Source organism: Lissotriton vulgaris, chromosome 2_1, assembly GCF_964263255.1.
Source record: "Lissotriton vulgaris chromosome 2_1, aLisVul1.2, whole genome shotgun sequence".
Lineage (NCBI taxonomy): Eukaryota > Metazoa > Chordata > Amphibia > Caudata > Salamandridae > Lissotriton > Lissotriton vulgaris.
The window spans coordinates 513,660,693-513,686,006 of record NC_141687.1 but is presented as its reverse complement, the minus strand read 5'-3'; the positions used below and the strand labels follow the sequence as shown (position 1 = coordinate 513,686,006).

The window sequence follows — 25,314 nt, the reverse complement described above, 5'->3', positions numbered from 1 at the left end:
CCGAGGAAAGTAGATCTTTATTATTGAAGACCTGATCGCTTGCCGGATTACCAAGAGAAGATCCAGCCTTAGCTTTCTTCGGCCTTTCCTTGTCATTCTTCTTCTCCTATGCATGTGTTTAATGAGCCTCTGTTGCGTCGTCTTTGAAAATATCGGAACACTTTCTGGCACTTAGACAAGTCTTTCCCAATATGTACAGAATGAGATTGTGACTCAGTAATTATGGTTGACATTACCTTCTTCAATGATGTAGCTCCGCAAAAGCTGATGGAGTATCTGCTACAGGGCTCAAGATATTATTAGTTAGAGATTCACAGTCACATGCTCTCTTTGCAAAGCTATGGGCGTTATTCTGAAGGAACCTTTGAAGTAAGTCTTTATATGGGAACCATTCTGGTTAGTTAACTCTGATCCGAACTGAGGGTTTGCGCCCACTTTCTCACACTTAGATGCTAGCAATACCACATCCATTTGGGTTGCTTTATTACAAGGAATATAATCTTGCAAAGATTGATCATTAGAGATAGCATTGGTCCTATTCCCTAGATAATGTTCTTTTAACACCTCAATTTTTCCAACCTCTTCTTTTTGCTTCACTAAGTTATATAATATTTGGAGAATGATCTCAGCGTTATTTGTAATGTCTTTTACCAATTTGGCTAAGAGATGGACAATGGAATCAAGAATTTTGTTCATCAGATTGAGCCAAGTCTGATAACTATTTAACTCATCAGAATGGTGAAGAAAGACCACATTGTTTAGAAGGGGAAGTGCTTCTCTATTGGATATTACATCTTACCTAGTAATGTAAATAAATCATATAAGCCAGCAATAGTCTTCTTTTAATAGTTGGAGCAGCCCCATCTGCTTCTGTTTGTTTTTTGTCTATCGATATAGCAGCAGGACTTGATGATTGTTGAATATCCCAGACACAAATCTTATCCAAGAACATAGAACAAAAAGTTTAAATCCCTGATGTTTCTATCACCGTGCACTATATCAAGTATTGTCTTATCACTTAGAATATTGCCGTCCACTGATTCTATAAGGCTTGCAGAATCGGTGGTACATTTAATATGGTCCACTTTATCATTTTATTTAGATCAATTGTGCCAGGTAACAGCTCTTCAAAAGCAATCCGATAGTCATTATCAAGAGCTTTTTAAAAGATCATCTATTCTTCCCCACCCTCTTCAATTAAATATTCATCCTGCTTGTTAAATGTGGCATGAAACTGCGCTATAATCGTGATTTCATGCTTATTTCTACAACTTGAGAGCTGACCAACCTCTCTAACTTAAGATTTGTGTGGACTAGCAGTCAGACCCTCCAGACTTAGAAAAAACAGGTATTGGGACCGTTACGGTGGTCTGTGAAGCTCCATATGTTGAACTATTAATGTGTATGTAGGAGGCTGGCTTAGTATATGGTGCGCACCTATTTAAGTGAAGCATCCTGCACTGATCCAGACAACCCTTATGGTGATTTTAGTGGTCTTAGACAACCGTGGAAGGCTCCTTATTAGTAGCTGTGGAGAGCAGCTTTCAGGCTCAGTCCAGAAGGAATGTTAAGCATCTTGTTTTACCAGAACTAATCCTTCAGTGTAAGTTAAACGAAAAAGAATCACACAGTGTAGTCATAAAAATAGTTATATTTATTATACACACTCACTAACACACTGGTATTTCTCCTACTCGGAGATATGATTACAATACACACAATATTTCAAAAGGAGACCGGTAAGTAAGCACAAATACACAGTGTTCTCCAGGGAGAGAGCACACCAAATACTAAAGAAGTGGAATGCGAACTGCAACCTAAGTCGAGATTTGACCCAGAAAACTCAGAAGAGCTGGGGACCCAAGGAACCACCCATGGTAAGTACCCATGAACCCCACGGAGGCTACTCAGTGCAAGTCAATGGGGAAGTCGCGGTTGCAGTTGCAAGAAGGACCCTTCCCTGTGGACCCTGAAGAAACCCCATAGAATATGGAAGGTTGGAGAGTCACCCCACGCATGGATTCCTTAGGAACCAGGATACCTACACCAGGAAAGCCGGGTTCATAGGTGCGAAGTGACTTCGGAAACCATGTAGACCACAATGGAGGACTTTAGTGAAAATGCCGCTGGCTAGAAAAGGTTAAATAGTCTCTTGGCATCCAAGGACGGATTCTTGAAGAGAAGAACCTACCGGCACAGAGGACATAGTCTATGCCACTCAGGAGTGATCCGGAGGCACAGAAGACCAATGACCACCAATGACAGAAGATGCATGATAATTGACGGTGGCCTTCCCGCTGCATCTGTTAGGACCTGGCGATATTGTGGAAGACCAGGAGCTGTTCACAAGCTGTCGCACATCAGAAGTAGAGATCCAGGCAGTCGGGAGCACAAACAAGTCTTGGCAGCACAAACAAATGTGGTATACGAAGAAGGTACAGTGTTGGTACCAGCCAGGCCCAAGAAACTCACCAAATGCAGGAGAGTCAGAGCAGGCCCGAGCAAGCAGGGGAACTCACTGAAGCCAAAGAAGACCCTCAAGAAGACCCACAGGCCAAAGGGACAGGAGTCGCAAAAGGACCTCGAGCAGCTCACCAAAGATGTAGGCCCACGGTGTAGAGGATGCAGTGAGGCCGAAGATCTTGGCAGGAAGAGATACTGAAGGCTGGGGTTTGTTGTAGCCCTAGGATCTCTGGCGAACAGAGGTAACAAGCCTTGACAACTGCAAGTCAACGCTGTGCACAAGGGTGCTGTCCCTTTGGCTCTGACGAGGGACACTGGCTACAAACTTGCTGAGAAGGCAGTGCAGGCCTGGAGAGAGTGGCACAACCACCACCTGTGTTGCATGATCCTTTCGAAGTCCATGGGATGTCAGGAGTAGCAGACCGGTCAGCTTAGTGGCGGTGCCTGCAGATGCAGGGGAGTGACTCCTTCTCTCCAAGGGAGTTACTTTGGTGTGCTTGATTCCCATAGTCCTGGAGAAGAGCCTGGATGAAGCACAGGCACACTTGACGCAGAAGACTGGCAGGACGACTAGACCGGGAGCAGCAGGATTCTTCCTTGATGCAGTCTCGGTTCCCAAAGCTAAGTCCAACGAATTCCAAAGGGTCCAGACGGTAGATGTAGAAGTGGTTTTAGATCTGAATCTTGTCCCACGACGAATCTGAAGAGCCACCCACAGGTAAGCCATTATCTCCTTAGGAAAAGCGTTGGGACGATTCAGGAATCCCTCCCAGAGGACGGGCTAGACAGAGGGGGGAATGCTCCCATGTCCTTTATACAGTTTTGCTCCACAGCAGGAGCCAACAGGTTCCCGAATTGGTTCCAACTGGATTATGCAATGAGGGCACCGAATGTGCCCTTCAAAGAGGCCTGGTGGCCGTGGGAAGCTCCCCCGCCCCAGCCCAATAAACTAAGTACTGTCTGGGAGGTGGTCACACCTCCCGGTGACAGGAAACCTATTGTTCTACCTTGCCTTGCTCAATCTCAGCTCAGCAGCAGGAGGGCAGAAACATGTCTGTGGTCGGCACCAGCACTAGCTTGCTGTTAGACCCTGGAAGGCTGCTAGCAGGAAACATGGCAGCACCCTAGAGGAGCCCCCAGTACATGTGATCCTACATCTAACACTGGAATCAGTGTTGGGGTAGGATTCCAACATGTCTGATACCAAACATGACTGATTTCAGTGCAGCCAATATATAGTTATACATATCGTAATTGACTTGATGTCCACTATATGCATAAAATGGCTGACCGCACGTACAAAGCCTGGAGAATTGACTCCGGGGTTTTTATGGAGTGTCCTGCTCATGCAGGGCACCCTTACTCTTATAACCTAGCATCCTGCCTTCAGGATGGAAAGGTCTGCCTTAAGTGTTACTTATTGGTTTTAAGTGCAGTGACCTCAGATATAAGGAAACTTATATATGTTGTGCTAGCACCAGCTCACACAGGCTGCAATGACAAGCCTGTAGTCACAGTTTGAGTGGTCTCCTATAGGTGGCATAATACATGCTGCAGCACATGGGAGACTTCTGGTGTACCGTACCTATGACCTGGGTACCTTAGAACCATTTACTAGGGAGTACACCAGTAGCCAATTGGGAAGGTACCAAAATACTTACCTTAGTCAAATATAGGGCGAGAGCACATTGACTGGCATCCTGAATAGCAGGATCCCAGTCAGACTAATCAGAAAACAGAATAACACCAGCAAAAAGTGGAGGTAACCAAGACAGCAGATCCTACTTTCCTACAGTGTACCTCTTGCATTACTTGATACGCTTGGTTCTCTATAGAGGATTTTAAAGAAGTTGTCAAATCAATTAGGTCTCCATATTTTTCATTTTTACCAGTGCCACTGTAGGAATCTGCCTTAGTATATGGTGCACACTTATGTAAGTGAAGCACCCTGCACTAATCCATGCAATCCTTATGGTGATGTTAGTGGACTTAGACAACCAAAGAAAGCTCTCAAAAGGGTACCTGTGGAGAGCAGCCTTCAGGCTTAAGCAGCTTGTTTTACTAGTACTAATCATATAGTGTAGGTTAAGTGAAAAAGAGCCACACAGTGTATTTATAAAAATATGTATTTGTTATGAACACTCACTAACACGTTGCAATATCTCTTACCCAGAGATATAACCACAACACACCGAATACTTTGGAAATAGAACACATAAGTAGCACAAATAAACAGTGGTCTCCAGGGGGAGACCTAAACATATACTAAAATCGTGGGAGCTTTACAGGTCATGGAATTATACCTCCAACACTGTTTACGGTGTTGGGGTGCATGGAATCATACCTCCAACAATGTTTATGGTGTTGGGGTATGATTCCAACACGTTTGATACCAAACACAACAGGGTTCGTTACAGCCAGTTTATAGATAGCCTTCGCGTAATGACGCATGGCCACTCTATGTATCTTAATGGTTGATACCCTTACAATCCAGGAGAATTGACTCTGAGGATTGCAGGGGTGTCCCGCTCATGCAGGGGCGCACTTACAACCGAGAACCCTGCCTTCAAGATTGAAAGGCCTGCCTTAGGGGTGACTTCTAAGTTACTGTAGTGACCTCAGATATAAGGAAACATATTTCTGTCGTAAGTGGTGCTAGCCCTAGCTGACATAGGCAGGTTTGAGTGGTCTCCCATGGGTGGCATAATACATGCTTTAGGGACCCCTGGTGTACCTATGCCCTGGGTACCTTAGTACCATATACTAGGGACTTACAAGGGTACAGCAGGGGAGAATCACAGATACTGGGGTCCTGATTAGCAGGATCCCAGTCAGACTAGTCAGTAAAACATAATGACACCATCAAAAAGTGGGGGTGACTATGAAAGCAGATCCTACTTTCCTACAACCACAAATGATCGTTGGTTTGCCAGGAACAATTTAATCTACTATCAATTTCATATAGTCTTTTATTGTTTACTACACACCTCTTCTCTTTTTCAGATTTGGACTTGACTTACCAGATTTTTGATGATGCATCGCGAACACTTTACTACATTGACCAGAGTCCTTACGGGCGACACCGCCGGTGTGTGAGTAGTGTGCGACCCCACCCCCATTTGTAACTTTAAAGCTCCCTTGAGCAGCGGGCTGACGAGCCTGGGATCCCACACCTACGCGCCGGAGTGGTACTATACCTGGCAGATATTGGCAGCCATCGGCAACCCCAGAACACTGCCTATCCCTGCTGACGAGGGGTGAAACCCCGAAACACGTGTCCAGGGATGGCGAAGACAGCGAAGATAGCAGAAGATCGAAAGATGATGCATCGCGAACACTTTACTACATTGACCAGAGTCCTTAGGGGCGACACCGCCGGTGTGTGAGTAGTGTGCGACCCCACCCCCATTTGTAACTTTAAAGCTCCCTTGACAGCGGGCAGACGAGCCTGGGATCCCGCACCTACGCGCCGGAGTGGTACTATACCTGGCAGATATTGGCAGCCATCGGCAACCCCAGAACACTGCCTATCCCTGCTGACGAGGGGTGAAACCCCGAAACACGTGTCCAGGGATGGCGAAGATAGCAGAAGATCGAAAGATGATGCATCGCAAACACTTTACTACATTGACCAGAGTCCTTAGGGGCGACACCGCCGGTGTGTGAGTAGTGTGCGACCCCACCCCCATTTGTAACTTTAAAGCTCCCTTGAGCAGCGGGCTGACGAGCCTGGGATCCTGCACCTACGCGCCAGAGTGGTACTATACCTGGCAGATATTGGCAGCCATCGGCAACCCCAGAACACTGCCTATCCCTGCTGACGAGGGGTGAAACCCCGAAACATGTGTCCAGGGATGGCGAAGACAGCGAAGATAGCAGAAGATCGAAAGATGATGCATCGCGAACACTTTACTACATTGACCAGAATCCTTAGGGGCAACACCGCCGGTGTGTGAGTAGTGTGCGACCCTACCCCCATTTGTAACTTTAAAGTTCCCTTGAGCAGCGGGCTGACGAGCCTGGGATCCCGCACCTACGAGCCGGAGTGGTACTATACCTGGCAGATATTGGCAGCCATCGGCAACCCCAGAACACTGCCTATCCCTGCTGACGAGGGGTGAAACCCCGAAACACATGTCCAGGAATGGCGAAGATAGCAGAAGATCGAAAGATGATGCATCGCGAACACTTTACTACATTGACCAGAGTCCTTAGGGGCGACACCGCCGGTGTGTGAGTAGTGTGCGACCCCACCCCCATTTGTTACCAGATTTTTATATCCCTTTTTAGGTTGTTGCTCTAGGAGGGCCTTAAGCCATCGGTCTGCTCCTTTTCAAGCACACTCGTGCTGGCATCCACCTTGTGGGAGCGAGCAGTGGCGCACGTGGTAATTGAAAACATATGGCTCTCACGCTGCTCGCTCCAGCAAGGCGGATGCCAGTACAAGTGCATTTGCTCTTTCGCAGCCTCAGGGCTGTGCCACGCCCCCTCACGCTTGTTTCTAAGATGATCGCGATGCTGCTGTAGTAATGGAAGGCTGTCATTTCAGTAAATAACTGATGTGCATTCAAGTAATCATTCAGGTGGATGCGCCTGGGGACTTATAGTAAGTACTATATGTTCAACAGCATTTATACACCAACAAATTGCCTGCCTAAGATAGTGCCGGCAGTTCACGAAGAGTGAAACGTGACTCATCTTTTTCAAACTTGCGGAAGTAAAATATCAGTGACACATCATCGCTCCCTTTTTGTCTTACGCGTCATTCTTGTTTCAAATTATTAAACTTTTTTTCTGGTTCAATTGCTAACCTATTAAAGCTTTTGTCACCCACTCATTTGAACCCTATTGTACAGTTTAACGTGGGGAGGCCAACGTGCTTCAAATCTAAATTGCTTGTCTCTCACAGACTGGTTTTGGGCAGTGTAGGTGTCGGTTGATTAAAACTATTCATGGAAAATCAAGCTCCGGGTAACTTACTGTGCAGCTGGCGAGTGATAGGTATGGTTTCTAGTTAGTCAGGTGGCTCTGGAGGTGCCTGCCAGGTACTGCTGCGCATTGGTACAGAAATACATGCGTTGAGTGGGCGTGTCTCTTGATTTGGGTTGAAGCAGAGGAGTTTGCATCTCTCCGATTCCTCCGTTTTGACACACGAACATGGATACTGCCATTAAAATGTCTGCTGCTCAAAAATAAGAATAATGAAAACATCTGTCAAAACCACACACAGGCTGCCTGCCACCGAGGTGTTTCCTCCCATCACTAGCACGAGTTTCCTCTCGTATGGGACTGCCAATGATGCACATCTTGACAGCTATTTCGGGGGTAACTTGCACGGATTTATTAAGTTGTGTGTTTCACTGCTATATGTTGTGGTTGTATGTGTGTTAATATATTATTCTGCATCAATGTATTCTTTTTGAATGTGGTTGGCATCTAGTTGGAACATAGTGTCTGTTTTACTATGTTTTCATGTACCTCTGAATGCATATAAACTAGATGTAGTTTAGCTTGCATTTCTATACATCCTCACAGTAGACTAATAGTGAATATTACTACCTAGGTACCTCATGGCAACGTTGGGTACTGATTAGTCTTCTGAATTTTTTCTGTTATGCACCTTTCTTACAGCCTTTAGGCCCATAGGAATGAATAGGGAGTCATTCCTTATTTGCGATTAGCAATTAGCGAATCGCAAATAAGGAAGCTGTAGAAATCGCAATAAAAATTGCGATTTCTACATGAATCCCGTTCTGCGAGTCTTTAATAGCGATTCCTTAATAATCGCTACTAAGGATTCGCAAAACATGACAATGATGAATCTGGGGGTTAGTTCTTTATCCATTAGATCCCAGTGTTGTTTCCAAAGTACACATATTATGTGACACTCTCTGCTCTACGTAGGTTGATGAGAACAGCTGTTATGATAGTAAGATCCAGCCAATGGAAGTGTAAGCTTAGGAAACGTAACGGGACAACTGAAGCACCACAGTAAATTCTCGTACTTGCAACTGTTAACAACAAGCATTGAAAATGCAATAGGTCTCGCCTTTCATTATGTTAATGACATTTGCTCTGCTAATGATATTGTATAGCAAAGCAAATGGCTTTAAATTAATGAAAGGCGAGACCTATTGCATTTTTAATGTTTGGTATATCTTTTTTACTCAACCCTCGACCGTAGTATCCTTAGTGGACTCTTCGCCATTTGTTCTTTTGGTGTCCTATTATAAGATTGTCAGTCTCCTTTGTACATTTATCGGAACTACCAGATGGCATAGGCTGAGTATAGTTTATGTTCAAGTAGGATTCTTGAAATTGAAAAATCGATTTAGGTGATATTTTGGGTGCTATTTTCCCCTTTCACGGTCTAGGTTGCATTGATTTAATAAACAAGTGGATGTAATAAAAAAAGTTCAATATTTACTACCACAGTACACAATGCAATGTAACACTCTGGGGCAAAGCAAAGGGGATCATATCCAACTCCCAATGATCCCCAATAACTTCAAGGCCGTTTGGGTCAATCGAGTAACATCTGGCTCCCTCTGCTATTACTGGCTACTATTTCTCGATAAGTATTGGGAAAGAAGCCAGCAACTGCCAGCAGCAACTCAAACAAGCCAGTTTCTTTGTTTGTAAACCAAAGCCCCCCCCCAAACAGATACAAAGTATGCCACAGTAAGCCTGTGCACTGCTCAGAACAGGGCAAAGCAGCACACCATGTGGTTTTGGCAACTGGAGTTATATCCACCAGCCAACCAGCAGTAGGTAGTAAGGCAGTTAGACTGATCCATTTCCACAAGCAGGCTCACGCCGCCTCTCTCCTTGGTGTGGCTATCAAAGCTGGACCAACACTCCACACAACATGGCCTCCCTCCTCTTCCTCACTCTCATTCTCCAATCAGTAAACAGCCTACTAAATAGTGGTAGAAAAAGTCTAGAGGAAGTGATAATAGGTCAAACCCTACCTGCCCGAGAGAAGGCTATAGGCGGCCTCAGATCATGCCTTATAGGCTGGCCCCACTGCTGGCTCCAATTTGGGCATTGGCCCATGCTTTTCTAGGTGCACCGTTTGAGTACCTTAGTCCATTCCACTCTAGCCTGCTCTGCCCTGCTCTTCTCGATGCTCAAAGGTTTCAGGTACCAAAATGGGTTACGCAAGCTCAAAGCTGCATGCGGGCATGCAAGCGTGTACGCGGGTGTCAGGATCTCCAGAGCCCAAGCCAATCCTAGGAACCAGCTTCAGGTCCCTGAATCTGCATGTGCCACAGCCGTGAATCTAAAGCTGAGCTTACTTTTCTTCCGAGTATCTAAGTTCAAGGCACGCAAGCGCACCGGTGCTGCCTTCCCTCTGGAGGCCCCTTGAGCTGCTCACCTCCCGTCCAGCTCATCTGCCAGTGGCTCCCCAATGTGCAAAAAATACAGACATGCATGCCTAGAGCTCCGTGAGCGGGCCAGACCATCGGTTCTCATCCTGGCCGATAGTGCATCACTGACTAGCGGGAGCTTACCTTACCATGCCGCTCCCTTGTTTGTGCCCTGGAGTCAAGAGCGTTGTGTCTGAGGAGACTCTTAGTCCGTGGCTGCCTGGCCGCTTGCAAGATGGTGGCACCTGACTCCCACTCACCAGTCAGGCGGCGGGGTGTTCCTCCCTGGCTGTGATGATATCCTTGTGGAAAGGCTCCTGTCCACCAGCGCTGCCCCTCAGCAGCTGGGCCTCCATTCGAGTTGAACCGCCTGGGCCCTGTGGCCGCACAATGAGCTTCCAGCCCACATGGCGGAGCAACCATTCGAGGAGGCTACGCAGAGGATCTCACCAGGGGCCTTCCTACCTCGGCACCTGGATCGAGGTGCAGCAGGTGGCCACATCCGGCTGCTGGAACAGAGCTTGCATGCCACTGCTCCTGACCTCCCCACCCTGAACTCTACCTGCCTGAGTTTCCCGGCTTGAAATGCTGACGAGTTTGCGGTGACCTGGGGATACAAAACTGGTGATCCCTGAGGGCCCTACAGCACCGCTGAGAGCTGTACCTGCCTCCTTTGTATGTGTTAAGGCCAGCTGCGAGGACTGCGGCCACAGGAACTGCTACAAGTTCAGCCTCTCGGGCAGTGCTCCTGCAAGGCACCCACCATTGTTTCCTGTGGGATGAGGTGTAATGGCGTGCCTAGGCGTAGGACTGCCAGACTGGGCCCTCGTCCAGGCTCTTGACTCTGCGCCATAATCAAGGAGCAGGGGTGAGACCCGGGCATCCCCCTGTGAGGCGCCAGATATCTGGTCCTGCCAGGTGAGGAGGGAGGCTTCGTTCCCAGGCAGAGAACTGCCAGTCTGGACTCTCTTCTAGGCCCCAGAATCTGTGCCGTGATCTAGGCACCGGGGTCAATCCACTACTGGAAGGCCGGGCTCCGCTCATTCCCAGCACTCTTCTGCTTCCTGATTGCCTGTCCCTGGACACAGCAGAGGGGGGCTTCTGCTGGCCCTTCCCAGCAGGTGCCATCCAGTGACATTTGGCCCTTGATGAGTGCCATAATCGAGGCTCTGGTGCTACTGCATGGGTGCTGGCTCCTGCGACTCCCTCCTTTGCTGCTGACTCTTTGCCTGGCCGGACCTCACTCCCGCAGTGGGTGGACCCCTATGGAACCACCGGAGTTGGTCTTTTATGACTCCTGACCTCTGAACTGGCGCCTCAACCAAGGTGCTGGGGCCTTGCTGGGGTGTTTTGGCTCCATGCTGCTCCTGTGCTCGTGGTCGAGCCCTGAAGGGTAGTAGCCCCTTTTGGACCCCTGGTGGGGCCTCGCCCAGCGCGGGCACCTGACCTGAGGGGCTGGGTGGCAACAGTCTCACCTCGCCGCTTGTTCCAGGCTGGGTCATCACTTCATCCTGGGTGCACAGGACTTCTCATTCTAACCGTTCCATCGACACACTTTAGGTCGGGCTGCAACATCAGCTACTCCACCATGTGTACTCCCACGGGGCTCAAGGCTGACATTGTGGAAATGCCCTATGCTATGGGTAGAGTATGCTTGACTACCGGGGCCAGACGCCGTCCCCTGCATGGCAACACTCTCTGGCCCCCGGCACCCTACATGGAAGGAGGAAAATGCATCGGCCCTCACCACATCTAACAAGCTGGTCAAACTGCCAGCAGCCATAGAGCCCTCCGGGGTTACCGTGGGGGGCCGGTTCAGAGCCTTGCCCACTGACCTTAACTTTCTCTGAGTCGACCACCACAAGATTACTGACAGAGTTGCGTGCAGTGAGAATATCTTCTCTGCCTTGCAACTACTCACAAAGGACCATCCGCGACCTCCAGGGCACTAGAGTGCAGGGCGGATTACTTGGAGGCCTGTTCCTGGAGGAGCAACATTCGAATTTTGGGACTTCTGGAGGTAATCGAGGGGACTGACCCCATTGCCTACCTAGAAACCTGGTTTAAGTCCTTTCTCTCAAACCTCAGACCTCATGCACTTTTTCTCCCTTGAGAGGGCACATTGCGTCCTGGCATGCAGAATGGACCTCTCCAAGTGGAGAACAAGCATATTATGTTATACACCTGTGCCATGCAGCGCCAGCACTCCTCCTTCCTAGAGGTAAAACGCAGCCTCCGCCAGCGGGGGTACAATACTCATTGCTGTTCCCAGCACGCCTCAAGAAAATTTTCAAAGATGCTACATTCACTGACCCCCCTGAAGCATGGAACTAAACTGACCAGCACTCAAAAGGTATTAGGCCATCAGACACAGGCTGTGACCCGCAGGCCTGAGGGCCCCGGAACCAGTGACGACGCAAGAGGGGAACTCAGAAGGTCCTTGCCCCAGGGATCCCTAGCTAGTTTTCCCAACCTGGAACAAATCATTGCGAACCGCAGGCGAGCCCTACAAGCTGAGGTGGACCTGGGGCTCACCTCCGCAGCCACGGATAACGTGAGTAGTCCCCACATCTTCACCTCTGAGGAGGGGCCCAGTGACTGGGGCCCTTCCTGGGCTGATTCGCTAACGCCTCCGGCAGTGACTGTACACGGAAGACACTCTCATCTAACTGACCCTGGTGCTACCACCCGTGCCACAGCTGTTCCATTCCCAAAACTATGGTGGGTGGTGACACCAAGTTCCGGAAACAGGCGATTTCCCACTGGGGAAAGGCCCTCAGGCACGGCTCCCCCACACTCCTATCACCTCGCCATGACTCCTACCGCTGACACTCATCACCGCATTCTCAACACTCAAGGCATGCACACTGCTCGTAAGCACTGCAGGGTATACTCTTACATCAAGCATCAGCAGGCCCAGATAGCTTTTTTGAAGGAAACGCACCTCACTGCCGGGGAGCTAGGCTGCCTGCGTAAGCGATGGAGGGGTATCTTTTGTGCCACCACCTACTCAGCATTCGCGCAAGGGGTTATGTTATGCATTCAATCCGGGGTCCCTTTTCTGGAGACTCGTAGGGTGGTTGCCATGGAGGATCACTCCTAGTTAGTATTTATGCACCCAACACAGACCAGGGAAAATGTTGGGAATCCCTTTCCAGCAAGTTGGCCCTCTATACAGCAACACCATGTATACTGGGGGTGGGGGGACTATAACTGTGTACTTGACCTTTCCTTAGATAGGTTTCACCCTCCCCTCTCCCAGCCTTATGTGCAGACAGAATGCTTCTGCGCCTGGGTACACCACTGGTCGCTTCTGGACGCTTTGAGATCCCGGCATCCCACAACTAAACTATATTCTTTTCATTCTGTCCCGCATAACCTCTATATGTTCTTCAACTGCTTTTGATTATCTTCCACAGTTGTCCCTCTGATCCAGGACACAAGATTACTTAGGCCGGGTTCTTTCTGACCATGACGCTCACCTTATTACCCTTATGTGGAGGTCCCCCTGTACCTCCCAGTACCTCTTGAAGGCTGCCACTTCATTGTTTCCAGTACCAGGTATGCCGTCAGGAGCAGGAAACCAGCATCTGCTACTTTTCCAAAAATCAAAACACAGCGTCCACTTGATAGACCTGGTGCGCTCTTGGCATGGCTTATCCACCAGGATTCAGAATTTCGTCGCATTACTGATGTGGTCGCCCCCACTGGCAACAGGGTCCGCACCCAAACTGGTATTCTACAAGCCTTCTATGACTATTATGCTGTTGTATACCGGGCACCGTTGAATGATCAGCTGGCAATTATAGACCGGTTCCTAGCTGACCTTGTCTTGCCCCAGATCCCCCTCTCGCGAGGACTTATCTAGATCCGGAGGATCACTCCAGCTGAAGTAAAGCAGGCTATCCTAGATCTGGTATGAAATAAAACCCTGGGTCTGGATGGCTTGCCTCCAGATTACTACAGCGCCTTTTCAGCTCTCCTAGCGCCTAGGCTGGTGGCAATGTATAATGCGGCCCTGGGAAAGGGGAGCTTCCCCACTCTCTTTGCGAGTCCCTTCTAGTCTTGATCCTAAAACCAGACAGAGATCCTGCCCTTTTAATTTTGTTTAGGCCAATTGCTGTAATAGGGGCGGAATACAAAATAAAAAAAGAAGTAAAATACTAGCTGACCGCTGTGCTGAGGTCCTCCCGTAGCTTGTACACTTAGACCAGAACAGCTTCGTCCCAGGACGAAGCACACTCTCAAAATATCCTCTGTCTTTTCCACATGCAGAATCGGGCGGGGGGTCATTTTCCCCTTGGCGCCTGTCTTGTCCTTGACTTGAAGAAGGCGTTTGACATCCTGTCCTGGCCGTAGCTATTAATGGTGGTCCGCCAAATGGAAGTAGGACCCAAGCTGTTAGCATACACATAGCTAATGTGCTCGAAACTCTCCTCCCTAATTCGTTTGGCCCTTTACATCTCAGGTCCCTTCCCAGTGATTCAAAGAACACGTCAGGGATGTCCCCTCTCCCCCACCATTTGATCTGGCTATGGAGCCCTTAGCTCTATGCCTCCGGTGGGAGAGGATGGACTGGGGTATCTCTTTAGCCGGCGAGACCCACAACGTATCCCTGTACGCAGAAGACCTGCTCCTCTGCGCACCGGATGTTTTTACAGAGCTCAACCCTCTTCGGATCACGCTGTCGGACTTTGCTGCCAAGGCTGGACTACGGGTCAACTGGAAGAAGTCTGACTTTACCCTCTCAGCCCCGCCCCTCCCCGCTGGGGCTGTGCATTGGCGACTCTCGCCAGGCACGCACAGGTGCCTCGCTACCTGGATGTTCATTTGTATCATACACTCTGTGATTTGTACAAGGGCAATCACTGTAGGGCATTGGCAGGTATACGATCCCAGGTCGGCTTTTGAAGGACTCTTCCCCTTGCTCCTATAAGAAAGATCATCCTGGTGAAGATGGTCTTCTTGCTCTGCCTCCTATACTACTTTGTGAATCTTCCGATTATCCCTCCCCGCTCCTTCTTTAAAGACCTGGAACATTGCTTTGCTCCCTTATATGGGGGAATTGACACTGACGAATCGCCCTAACATAGCTGCAGTTGCCAGTAGACCGGGGTCTCAGGGCGGGGTCTCAGGGCCTCATCCTTCGAAACATACTTTTTGGTGGCGCAGCTCCAGTGGCTGTCCTACTGGATAGCGGTGCTTTATCTCGGGATACTTGCTCGGAGTCTGGACCCTTGCTGGCAATTCGTCACCTGCTTTTGCCGGCAGCCCAACCCACTTCGACCCACCCCATAAAAGTGACTATAGCAAGGGGAAAAGTCAAGAATATCTAACGTTCCAATGCCGGCTCTTGGACAAGAGTAGACAATAAAATATTGTGATAAATATTCTCTCTGTAAGAAAACAAACCACTATATATATATATATATATATATATATATATATATATATATATATATATATTTATATAAACACAATTTTCCTCCTGACTTGTAGAAAGAAAAGCACTGCTCACTGGACTGATAGGCAGACGAAGGTTTATTTCCAGTATGTACAGCAACGTGACAGCAAAGTCTTTTCCGTGAAAACCTGACGCGTTTCAGCCGTCTAGCAGCCTTGTTCACAGGTGAGTTCAGGATTGTGGCGTAGTCCGCCTTCTGGCACGCCTTATGGAGAATCCCAGAATGCAAAGTAACCTTCCCACACTGCAATCCCCATAATGCACAGTAACTCTTGTCCAAATTTGCATCTTTTAATCTTGCAATTCGTTTTCCATTTCATATTCAGGGACATTGCAGATTAGATGAAGCTTTAAAATGTCACTGAATGCCACGCTGACACAGCTGTAAATCTTTTTAAAACACTCACGTGAGCCTGTCTGTCCTTTGTGAAACCGACGAACTCAGTTTCATTCCCTTGCCTCGTAACGCTTTTTATTTGAAAGGCTGAAATCCTCATACCTTTGTTTTTCATTTTGCTTGATGGAGGCGGGTGGGCTCCCTTTAGACACAACGTCTGAATAACCAACTTCATTTTCTCCGGAAGGAGCCTCAATCCCACAGGGCAGGCAGTGCTGAGGGGGCGGAGAGCCCCTCGAAACACAAACACAATTTTCCTCCTGACTTGTAGAAAGAAAAGCACTGCTCACTGGACTGATAGGCAGACGAAGGTTTATTTCCAGTATGTACAGCAACGTGACAGCAAAGTCTTTTCCGTGAAAACCTGACGCGTTTCAGCCGTCTAGCAGCCTTGTTCACAGGTGAGTTCAGGATTGTGGCGTAGTCCGCCTTCTGGCACGCCTTATGGAGAATCCCAGAATGCAAAGTAACCTTCCCACACTGCAATCCCCATAATGCACAGTAACTCTTGTCCAAATTTGCATCTTTTAATCTTGCAATTCGTTTTCCATTTCATATTCAGGGACATTGCAGATTAGATGAAGCTTTAAAATGTCACTGAATGCCACGCTGACACAGCTGTAAATCTTTTTAAAACACTCACGTGAGCCTGTCTGTCCTTTGTGAAACCGACGAACTCAGTTTCATTCCCTTGCCTCGTAACGCTTTTTATTTGAAAGGCTGAAATCCTCATACCTTTGTTTTTCATTTTGCTTGATGGAGGCGGGTGGGCTCCCTTTAGACACAACGTCTGAATAACCAACTTCATTTTCTCCGGAAGGAGCCTCAATCCCTCAGGGCAGGCAGTGCTGAGGGGGCGGAGAGCCCCTCGAAACACAATTTTCCTCCTGACTTGTAGAAAGAAAAGCACTGCTCACTGGACTGATAGGCAGACGAAGGTTTATTTCCAGTATGTACAGCAACGTGACAGCAAAGTCTTTTCCGTGAAAACCTGACGCGTTTCAGCCGTCTAGCAGCCTTGTTCACAGGTGAGTTCAGGATTGTGGCGTAGTCCGCCTTCTGGCACGCCTTATGGAGAATCCCAGAATGCAAAGTAACCTTCCCACACTGCAATCCCCATAATGCACAGTAACTCTTGTCCAAATTTGCATCTTTTAATCTTGCAATTCGTTTTCCATTTCATATTCAGGGACATTGCAGATTAGATGAAGCTTTAAAATGTCACTGAATGCCACGCTGACACAGCTGTAAATCTTTTTAAAACACTCACGTGAGCCTGTCTGTCCTTTGTGAAACCGACGAACTCAGTTTCATTCCCTTGCCTCGTGACGCTTTTTCACGGAAAAGACTTTGCTGTCACGTTGCTGTACATACTGGAAATAAACCTTCGTCTGCCTATCAGTCCAGTGAGCAGTGCTTTTCTTTCTACAAGTCAGGAGGAAAATTGTGTTTGTGTTTCGAGGGGCTCTCCGCCCCCTCAGCACTGCCTGCCCTGTGGGATTGAGGCTCCTTCCGGAGAAAATGAAGTTGGTTATTCAGACGTTGTGTCTAAAGGGAGCCCACCCGCCTCCATCAAGCAAAATGAAAAACAAAGGTATGAGGATTTCAGCCTTTCAAATAAAAAGCGTCACGAGGCAAGGGAATGAAACTGAGTTCGTCGGTTTCACAAAGGACAGACAGGCTCACGTGAGTGTTTTAAAAAGATTTACAGCTGTGTCAGCGTGGCATTCAGTGACATTTTAAAGCTTCATCTAATCTGCAATGTCCCTGAATATGAAATGGAAAACGAATTGCAAGATTAAAAGATGCAAATTAGGACAAGAGTTACTGTGCATTATGGAGATTGCAGTGTGGGAAGGTTACTTTGCATTCTGGGATTCTCCATAAGGCGTGCCAGAAGGCGGACTACGCCACAATCCTGAACTCACCTGTGAACAAGCTGCTAGACGGCTGAAACGCGTCAGGTTTTCACGGAAAAGACTTTGCTGTCACGTTGCTGTACATACTGGAAATAAACCTTCGTCTGCCTATCAGTCCAGTGAGCAGTGCTTTTCTTTCTACAAGTCAGGAGGAAAATTGTGTTTGTGTTTCGAGGGGCTCTCCGCCCCCTCAGCACTGCCTGCCCTGTGGGATTGAGGCTCCTTCCGGAGAAAATGAAGTTGATATATATTTATATATATATATATATATATATATATATATATGAAAAGGTTATGAAAAAATTTAACTTGACAGACTTCTGATGTGCAAAGAGCCCAACCCCTTTAAGAACTCCAGAAGTTCCCATCTTCCCGTGATACTTTGCACTGGCAGTTTGCCTAACCCACTCTTTTTATGGAAAACTTAAGAATATGTAACGTTTCAAAGCCAGCTGTATGTATGTATGTACATATATATATATATACATATATACATACATCTCTGTAAGAAAACAAAGCACTATATATATATATATAGTGGTTTGTTTTCTTACAGAGAGAATATATATAACCTTTTCACATTTGAACCCTCATTTGCACCTAGGATGTTGTATGGTTTTTCGGGATAAACCTGTTTCAATTTTCAGAATAAAAATCCACTCTTGAGAAACTAATCCAGGCTCTTGTTTTCATTCTATGAAATGCTGGATTCTTCACACCTTGCGTTTTGTGAAGGAAATGTCTTGGGTACAGTGCTCCAGATCCATACAGACAGAGAGAGCTCTTCCATGCATTTATGAATTCAATGAAGATTCCTACGATGCAGAACTAGGACGACAAATAAGTAACCTTTTGTTATACATTTACATGAGTTTGTCAGAGATGAGGTTATTCAGCAATCACAAATACATTTTATATTCATGATCATTGAACATATTTAATGATATGCCTAATTTATTTGGCAAGCAATGTTTATAGTTTCATTGCCATTAGACTATAAAGTTGCTGTAAATTGTTGCTTGGAGCATTGGAAGGTTAAAGCCAGCTTATCGTAGGGAGAATCTGCATACTTGCTCTTTCTGCATGTACTAGATGTTTGCATGCAATCGCCTGAAAAAAGGTCTCAAGTGGAAGGTGATTGTATGGTATATACATTTTGATAGAGAATGTATGTTCCTCTAATATTCCATTTTATTGCGTTATGTGGCATACTCCGTCAATAATTTTGTTTTATATATTTTCTTAGACTCCTACAGCATCAGCCTCATTTCTATACATCCATCCCTCCGAGTTAATATATCAGCCAGTGGAAATCGATCAAGATAGTGGATGATCCACCTGCTATTTGTACAATGGAGGCTGCATTCTCGGAGGTACCTATTCTGAGAAAATTTGGCAAGTGAAGATACCACATAAACAATGACAAAATATTAATACTCTGTGGGTATGACTATAAATTGAGTAGTGATGGGCTTCCCAAATTTTATTTGGATGGTTAGAAGATCCTAAAGCTCCTTTTCCCCCATATGGCATATTTATTGATGGTAATCAGTATTGAATATCTCCCATTACATGTGGATACCGGAGAACCTTTACAGAAATAGTTCCTGCTAAAATATGTTTTCAAATACCCCTTTGAAAAATAGATGAATTAATATATATTTTTTTTTAAATAAAGCATGTATGAATTATAGTTAGTGAGGAAACCAGGTTGATTAATTTTCACTATGCTTTTACAGTTCCACAAAAGGAGATACATGCAAGGGAAATGAATAACATTGATCAGCTATTAAAATGGATGTAAATAAAGGCTTCTACTCTCCTCCTCAACCATGCATAACACTGAATGCTGGAATCTCAGCTCATTTTACCTAATCAGCAGTGTTTTCATCTTTAAAATGTTACCTATTTAACATAAACCAACTGGGAGGAAAGTGGGCAGCATATGACTTCAGTGAGAAATCTCTTGGTTGTTAGCTAGCATTCTTAAAAGTAGCATTACATTCTTCATATGAATCTTCATTATTGGTCATATGTTTCTACTCATCCTCTCAGAAAGGTGGTGGGGAGCTGATTATTGTTGTTGTGAAATGAAAACACGTATACATAGATGTAAGATGCAGATAGACTGTCAAAGAAAAAGTTTAATTATAAAAATCTCTCTGTCAAAGTGCTCCAGGGTTCCGTTGCTGTAGAACCAACTAAGAACCAATAATTGAAGCACCTTAGTCTTTAGTGTGATAAAAATAAAACACAACACATCCACAACACATCAGGAAGCCTAAAGTCCTACTAGTGTTTAATGCAAAATAGCAGGCAGCACAGCAAAGGCGGTTGTCATTTCAGCTAACAAGTACTGCAGATGGAAAAGGCCCGTTGGAGCATAAGAGCTAAAATATATAGAATTTTAGAACTGTATATATACTCTTTTTCTCAGTAAAAGCCAGTGGAGCTTAGCCATGTGACAGAAACGTGTTACTTTCAGCAAAAACATATCTAATGAGCAGGTGGTAGGATCCTATTCCCGAAGAAGCTCAGAACGTCCTTGAGGAAAATAGAGCATTCATAAATACAATACTAGCCTCATTATTTTCCTACAATCCTGCTTCCACTTGCCAGATTCAAAAACAAGGTTGCGCTTCTTGTAAATGTGCAAATGTACAACCTCGAGTTGCATGAGTTTTGGGCTTACTGAACCATGAAAATTAGCAAGCATATTCGAAGCTAGTGGAAGCTCCAAATCACTATAAAAGGACATCCTTATTTGATTCTAAAACAGTAGTATATCATATGCGTAAACATTAATACTGTAATTTATAGGAGCATATATTTGCATTGTACCAACAGGATTTTTGTTTTTACAACCCCCCTATTTCTGAAAGGGAAAATTTCACCTTACAATAGTAATGAGAACAGCCTCATCACTTCCCTTTTCATCTCCTTGCTAGCGCTTTCTTCATCATCCTTAGAAACAGCAAACACGAAAGCCTTGGCAGTACCTTTATTTTTGCTAGAGCTTTGGATGATGTACGATTTATTCTAACAGCTATCTAGGTAACAACCACAATTAGAACAATTTCAATAATTGATTCAAATATTTTCAAACCTCAAGGGATGAAAATCCCCATCAGTCACATCCAGATGCCATTAGAACGTAGATAATTGGAGCTTGTATATCATGTAAATTCTTTACACTCTCCTTAATGTTATCTATCTGCTTGTGTAGGTTAAGGAGGTTGGGGAGGTGAGTTCACCAATCAGTACTTAACATTCTCCAGAGCACTCCCGACCCTGCCCCGCTGACCGCCAAAAGATTATATATGGCCATTCGATTTTGAATGAGCATTTTGGCAATGGCATCTAACTGTTCTGTCATCAATCCTAAAGTTATTGAGGTTGAATTTGCTGTTTCTTATAAAATGTCTCAGCTCGCCAACTCCAATGTTGTTCTAAAGGATGATCTTCAACGTGCTTTATAGCTGTAACGATGTATCTTGGATAACAAGTGCCATTCCACTCTAAAGGCAGCCAAGGGTAAGTTTGTGACCTGCAAATAAAATATGCGTAACCTCCCGGTGGTTTGTGTATAAGGGAAATGGTACTCAAATGGAGGGGACTCCAAATGAGGCTCTCCACTGTTAGTTCCTCGGTTCTTACAAATAAAATCTTACCCACTCATTGAGAGATGTGTCATGTTTCGCATGTTGTGGCTCAAATGACTTGTAAACTTTGCAAGACCTGGGAAGGAGCGGGGAAAATGTTGTCACAATCTATGCCTGAATTGGAAAAGATGAAGGTAAGTAGTCATTAACTCTGATGGGCACTCCGATCAAAGGAATGCCATCCCCCACATCAACAGGCCTGTGTGTGCAAATTCACCAAGAAGACAAATTAGTTGCCAATCTGTACTTTTCCAACAGCAACACAAAATGGATACCATTGTTTGCTGAGAGGCTGCTCAGCGCATGAGAAGGTTCAGTACAGATTTGGCTTGGGATAATTCTACAGTAAGATTTATCCCACCACCAACCAGAGGCTTAGAGCAGCAATGAAGATATCAGACATCCCCACAGGAGTATCGGGTATTGAGAATGAAGATTATACTTACCTTGGACAGAGGTAGTAGTGATGAGAGGCTGAATGGGCAGCAGCACATGATAGAGATGACAAAGGAGGTGGAAACGAAGAATTGACCCTGCACAGGTAACAGGAACAACCTTTGTAATAGATTCAGGGCTAGGTACAGGCCCTGAGGTTGAGACAGGACCGCAGTTGTTTCTAGGAAGAGCAATTCACTTGCAATATGAAGAGTGAATCCATGTTACCAACCACGCTATTTAACGATTGTGTTGGTCATGAGCGGGATCTGGGCGGGTCCATGTTGGCAAAGCTGTAGTGTGGTCTACCTCTGGTATACGTGTGCCTAGACCCATTCCCCTAACTGGACAGAATTGCAGGCCTCAGTTCAGACACTTCTGTGAATGAAAATGTCAAAGACATTGTATAATTTTCAGCATTATTGAAGGACTGGCTATTCACTCATCTGCTTCGACCTACACTTTAACCACCAACAACCACCCATCTCCCCCATCCCCCTAAACTGGTAGCAACTTGAACACTATCTCTGAAGAAACCTGGTCCACAGAACTGCAAAACCGCATCCCACTGCACTAAGATGACTTTGCCTGTTCTACTGACAACTTCAGTCTCTGGATAACTGCCTGCGCAGATGTACTGGCACCTCTCAAAATCAAGACTACCTCAAGGACCAGACCACAAACTAACTGGTACAACTACAACCTTCGATGCACTAAGTGCCACTGCAAGCTGCACGAGTGCCTATAGAGACTCACCTACACAACAACAGCGACAGACCTACAAATGACCCTCCAACAATACCAATTAATGGGCACTAGACGCTCAGCCCTAGCAAAGTGAATACATAATTGCACCAATAGCACAAAGAAACACTTCTCCATTGTAAGTTAATTCACCATGTCTGCTGCCAGCATTTTACCATGCTCACTGTCATCTCCACCACCATCACCCTCTCTCAGAAGCTTTGCTCCTAGCTTGCGCTTTTCCTTCTTGACAGGATAAATACTATCTACCACAACTTTGCACCCCACCAGATCCCTTCCACTCTGGCAGACTTCCACAGAGATGACAACAGCATTCATGACCTGTTTCCCCAGTTACCCACATGGAAATCACCACTACCATGCAATCCATACACTCAAAAGCCCCATCAAACTCTTGCCTGCACTACGCTTTCACAAGAGGACTCAAGCCCATCTGCACTGCCTTGACCTCAATCCTCAGTGACTCCCTAGCCACGACGACCTTTTGGACCCCTGGAAACATGCCACTATCCTGCCACTACTGGGGAAACCCGCTGCAGACCCTTCCTCGCCAGCTGAGTACAGCAATAAAGTACCAATTCAGTACAGATCTATCATTTTGCTATCCTACCCAGATAAAGCCTTTGAGGAAATCATCAACAAGTGTCTAGCAAACCACCTAACAAGAACTGCCAGCTCATCCCATGCAAGCTTCAGACCAAATCACAACACCGAAAACGCAACTGAAGACATCTGGAACATCATGGACATAGGCAGCACTGTGGCCCTCATTTTTCTCGACCTCTCTGTGGCTTTCAATACTGTCCCCCACCTGATCCTCATTCAAAGCCACCACCAGTCAGGAATTCGTAGAACAGCCCTTCAATTGATATGCTTCCTCTTCACAGGATACACACAGAATGTCAGCCTATCCCCCTATAACTCTGAACTCATGAGCTGATCTACGGAGTCCCCCAGGGATCCTCACTCAGTCCCATGTTCTTCAATAACTACATGGCCCCACTCCCAATATGATGCTAACCTTTGGTATCAACTTAACATTCTCTGATGACACAAAACTCATCCTGCCCCTCTCCATGGATACCGCCAACAACAAAGGAAAGTTAATTGAGTGTGTGTCAGACGTCGCCCTCTTGATGAAATCCAGCGGACTCACACTCAACTCAGACAAGATGGAGGTAGTGCTCCTTTGGGAAGGACTTGACTTTATTGTGTTCCTTGACCTGGTGGCCATCCTAACTTGATCCCACTCCAATTCAATCCAACCAATCCAGATGTATGAAAATCATGGTCGACAACATACTATTAATGGCCAGCCAAGTCAACCCAGTCACCTCTTTCTGCTTCCACACCCTCAGGATCCTCGAGCAAATCTTTAATTGGTTCCCTCTGTACTCCCACTGAACAATCTCCAAAGCACTCATCACAGGCAAGTTAGACTATGGAAACGCACACTTCGTCAGAATCTCAATCCAACTCATCAAGCAGCTTCAGGTCATTCAGAATAGATGTTTTGATTTCGCCTATCAGAATCTTCCACATGATAGCCCAACACCTAGCGCAGCCAAAACACTTTAACACAGCACCTTTAGAAAAGGGTTTTATTTTACAAAATGCAAGGACTCTCTCCCTTTTGAATAAGGCTTGGGGTTTATTTTACACAATGTTCTCGAAAGCTTTCCCAGATGCCAAATGCAAAAGATTAAAATATACAAAGATATAAGAGATATAGCTCATAAGAACTACGATATTGGAGCTCTCACTGTTGAAGGACGATTGGCGTTTGAAAAAGGCACACGCCGAAACCAGTCATGCCACAGCCCTTAATAAAATCACCTGCTTGAAAGTCCCGCTGTGTCCCTGGTGGTCTTCTTGAAAAAGGAGAGGTGGAGCGTATATTTAGCGCAGTATCAAGTTACGCGGACGAGGGACCCTCTCTGCAATGTGGCAAAATCAAAAATTGGAGATTGAGTGTGTTTTCCGAGAAAATCGGGTTATTTTGACGGCCCGCCCCAGGAACCTCCGAAGCGTTTGAGGCAGCTGGGAACATCGTGCACAGAGGGTGCGGAGTGACGCTGACACCCGATCTGTGATTTCTACTGCTGATCCAAGGAGGTGGTGGTAGAGAGTTTGGGACAAGACAGCAGATACCAACTTTGTTTTAATCAAGTGAAGCCCCCAACTACCTGAAGCGGATTGCCAGTGCGCTGCACCTTGGGACTAGTAGTCCCTAACACAAAAGCGAGCAAGAGACAATTGGCTCCAGGTGAGACCAACCACCACATGGAGGGAGGAGCTCATAAGAACTACTATATGGGAGCTCTCACTGTTGAAGGACGATTGGCGTTTGAAAAAGGCACCCGCCAAAACCGGTAATGCCACAGCCCTTAATAAAATCACCTGCTTGAAAGTCCCGCTGTGTCCCTGGTGGTCTTCTTGAGAAAGGAGAGGTAGAGCGTATATTTAGCGCAGTTTCCAGTTACGCGCACGAGGGACCTCTCTGCAATGTGGCCAAGTCGAAAATTGGAGATTGACTGTGTTTTCTGAGAAAATCGGGTTATTTTGAGGGCCCGCCACAGGAACCTTCGAAGCGTTTAAGGCAGCTGGGAATATCGTGCACAGAGGGTGCGGAGTGACGCTGACACCCGGTCTGTGCTTTCTACTGCTGAGCCAAGGAGCTGGTGGTAGAGAGTTTGGGACAAGACAGCAGATACCAACTTTGTTTTAATCAAGTGAAGCCCCCAACTACCTGAAGCGGATTGCCAGCGCGCTGCACCCTGGGACTAGTAGTCCCTAACACAAAGGCGAGCAAGAGACAATTGGCTCCAGGTGAGACCAA

General features: G+C 46.4%; 1 protein-coding gene across 1 annotated transcript in view; it reads left to right on the top strand.

Moving 5' to 3' along the window:
• Nucleotides 1-18,946, top strand: part of BOLL (boule RNA binding protein) — a 927,996-nt gene extending 909,050 nt beyond the window's left edge. The window contains exon 9 of the mRNA XM_086955429.1: nucleotides 18,860-18,946. Within this exon, the coding sequence (XP_086811555.1) occupies nucleotides 18,860-18,946 (87 nt within the window). The remainder of the gene's footprint in view (nucleotides 1-18,859) is intronic.
• Nucleotides 18,947-25,314: the final 6,368 nt, after the last annotated feature.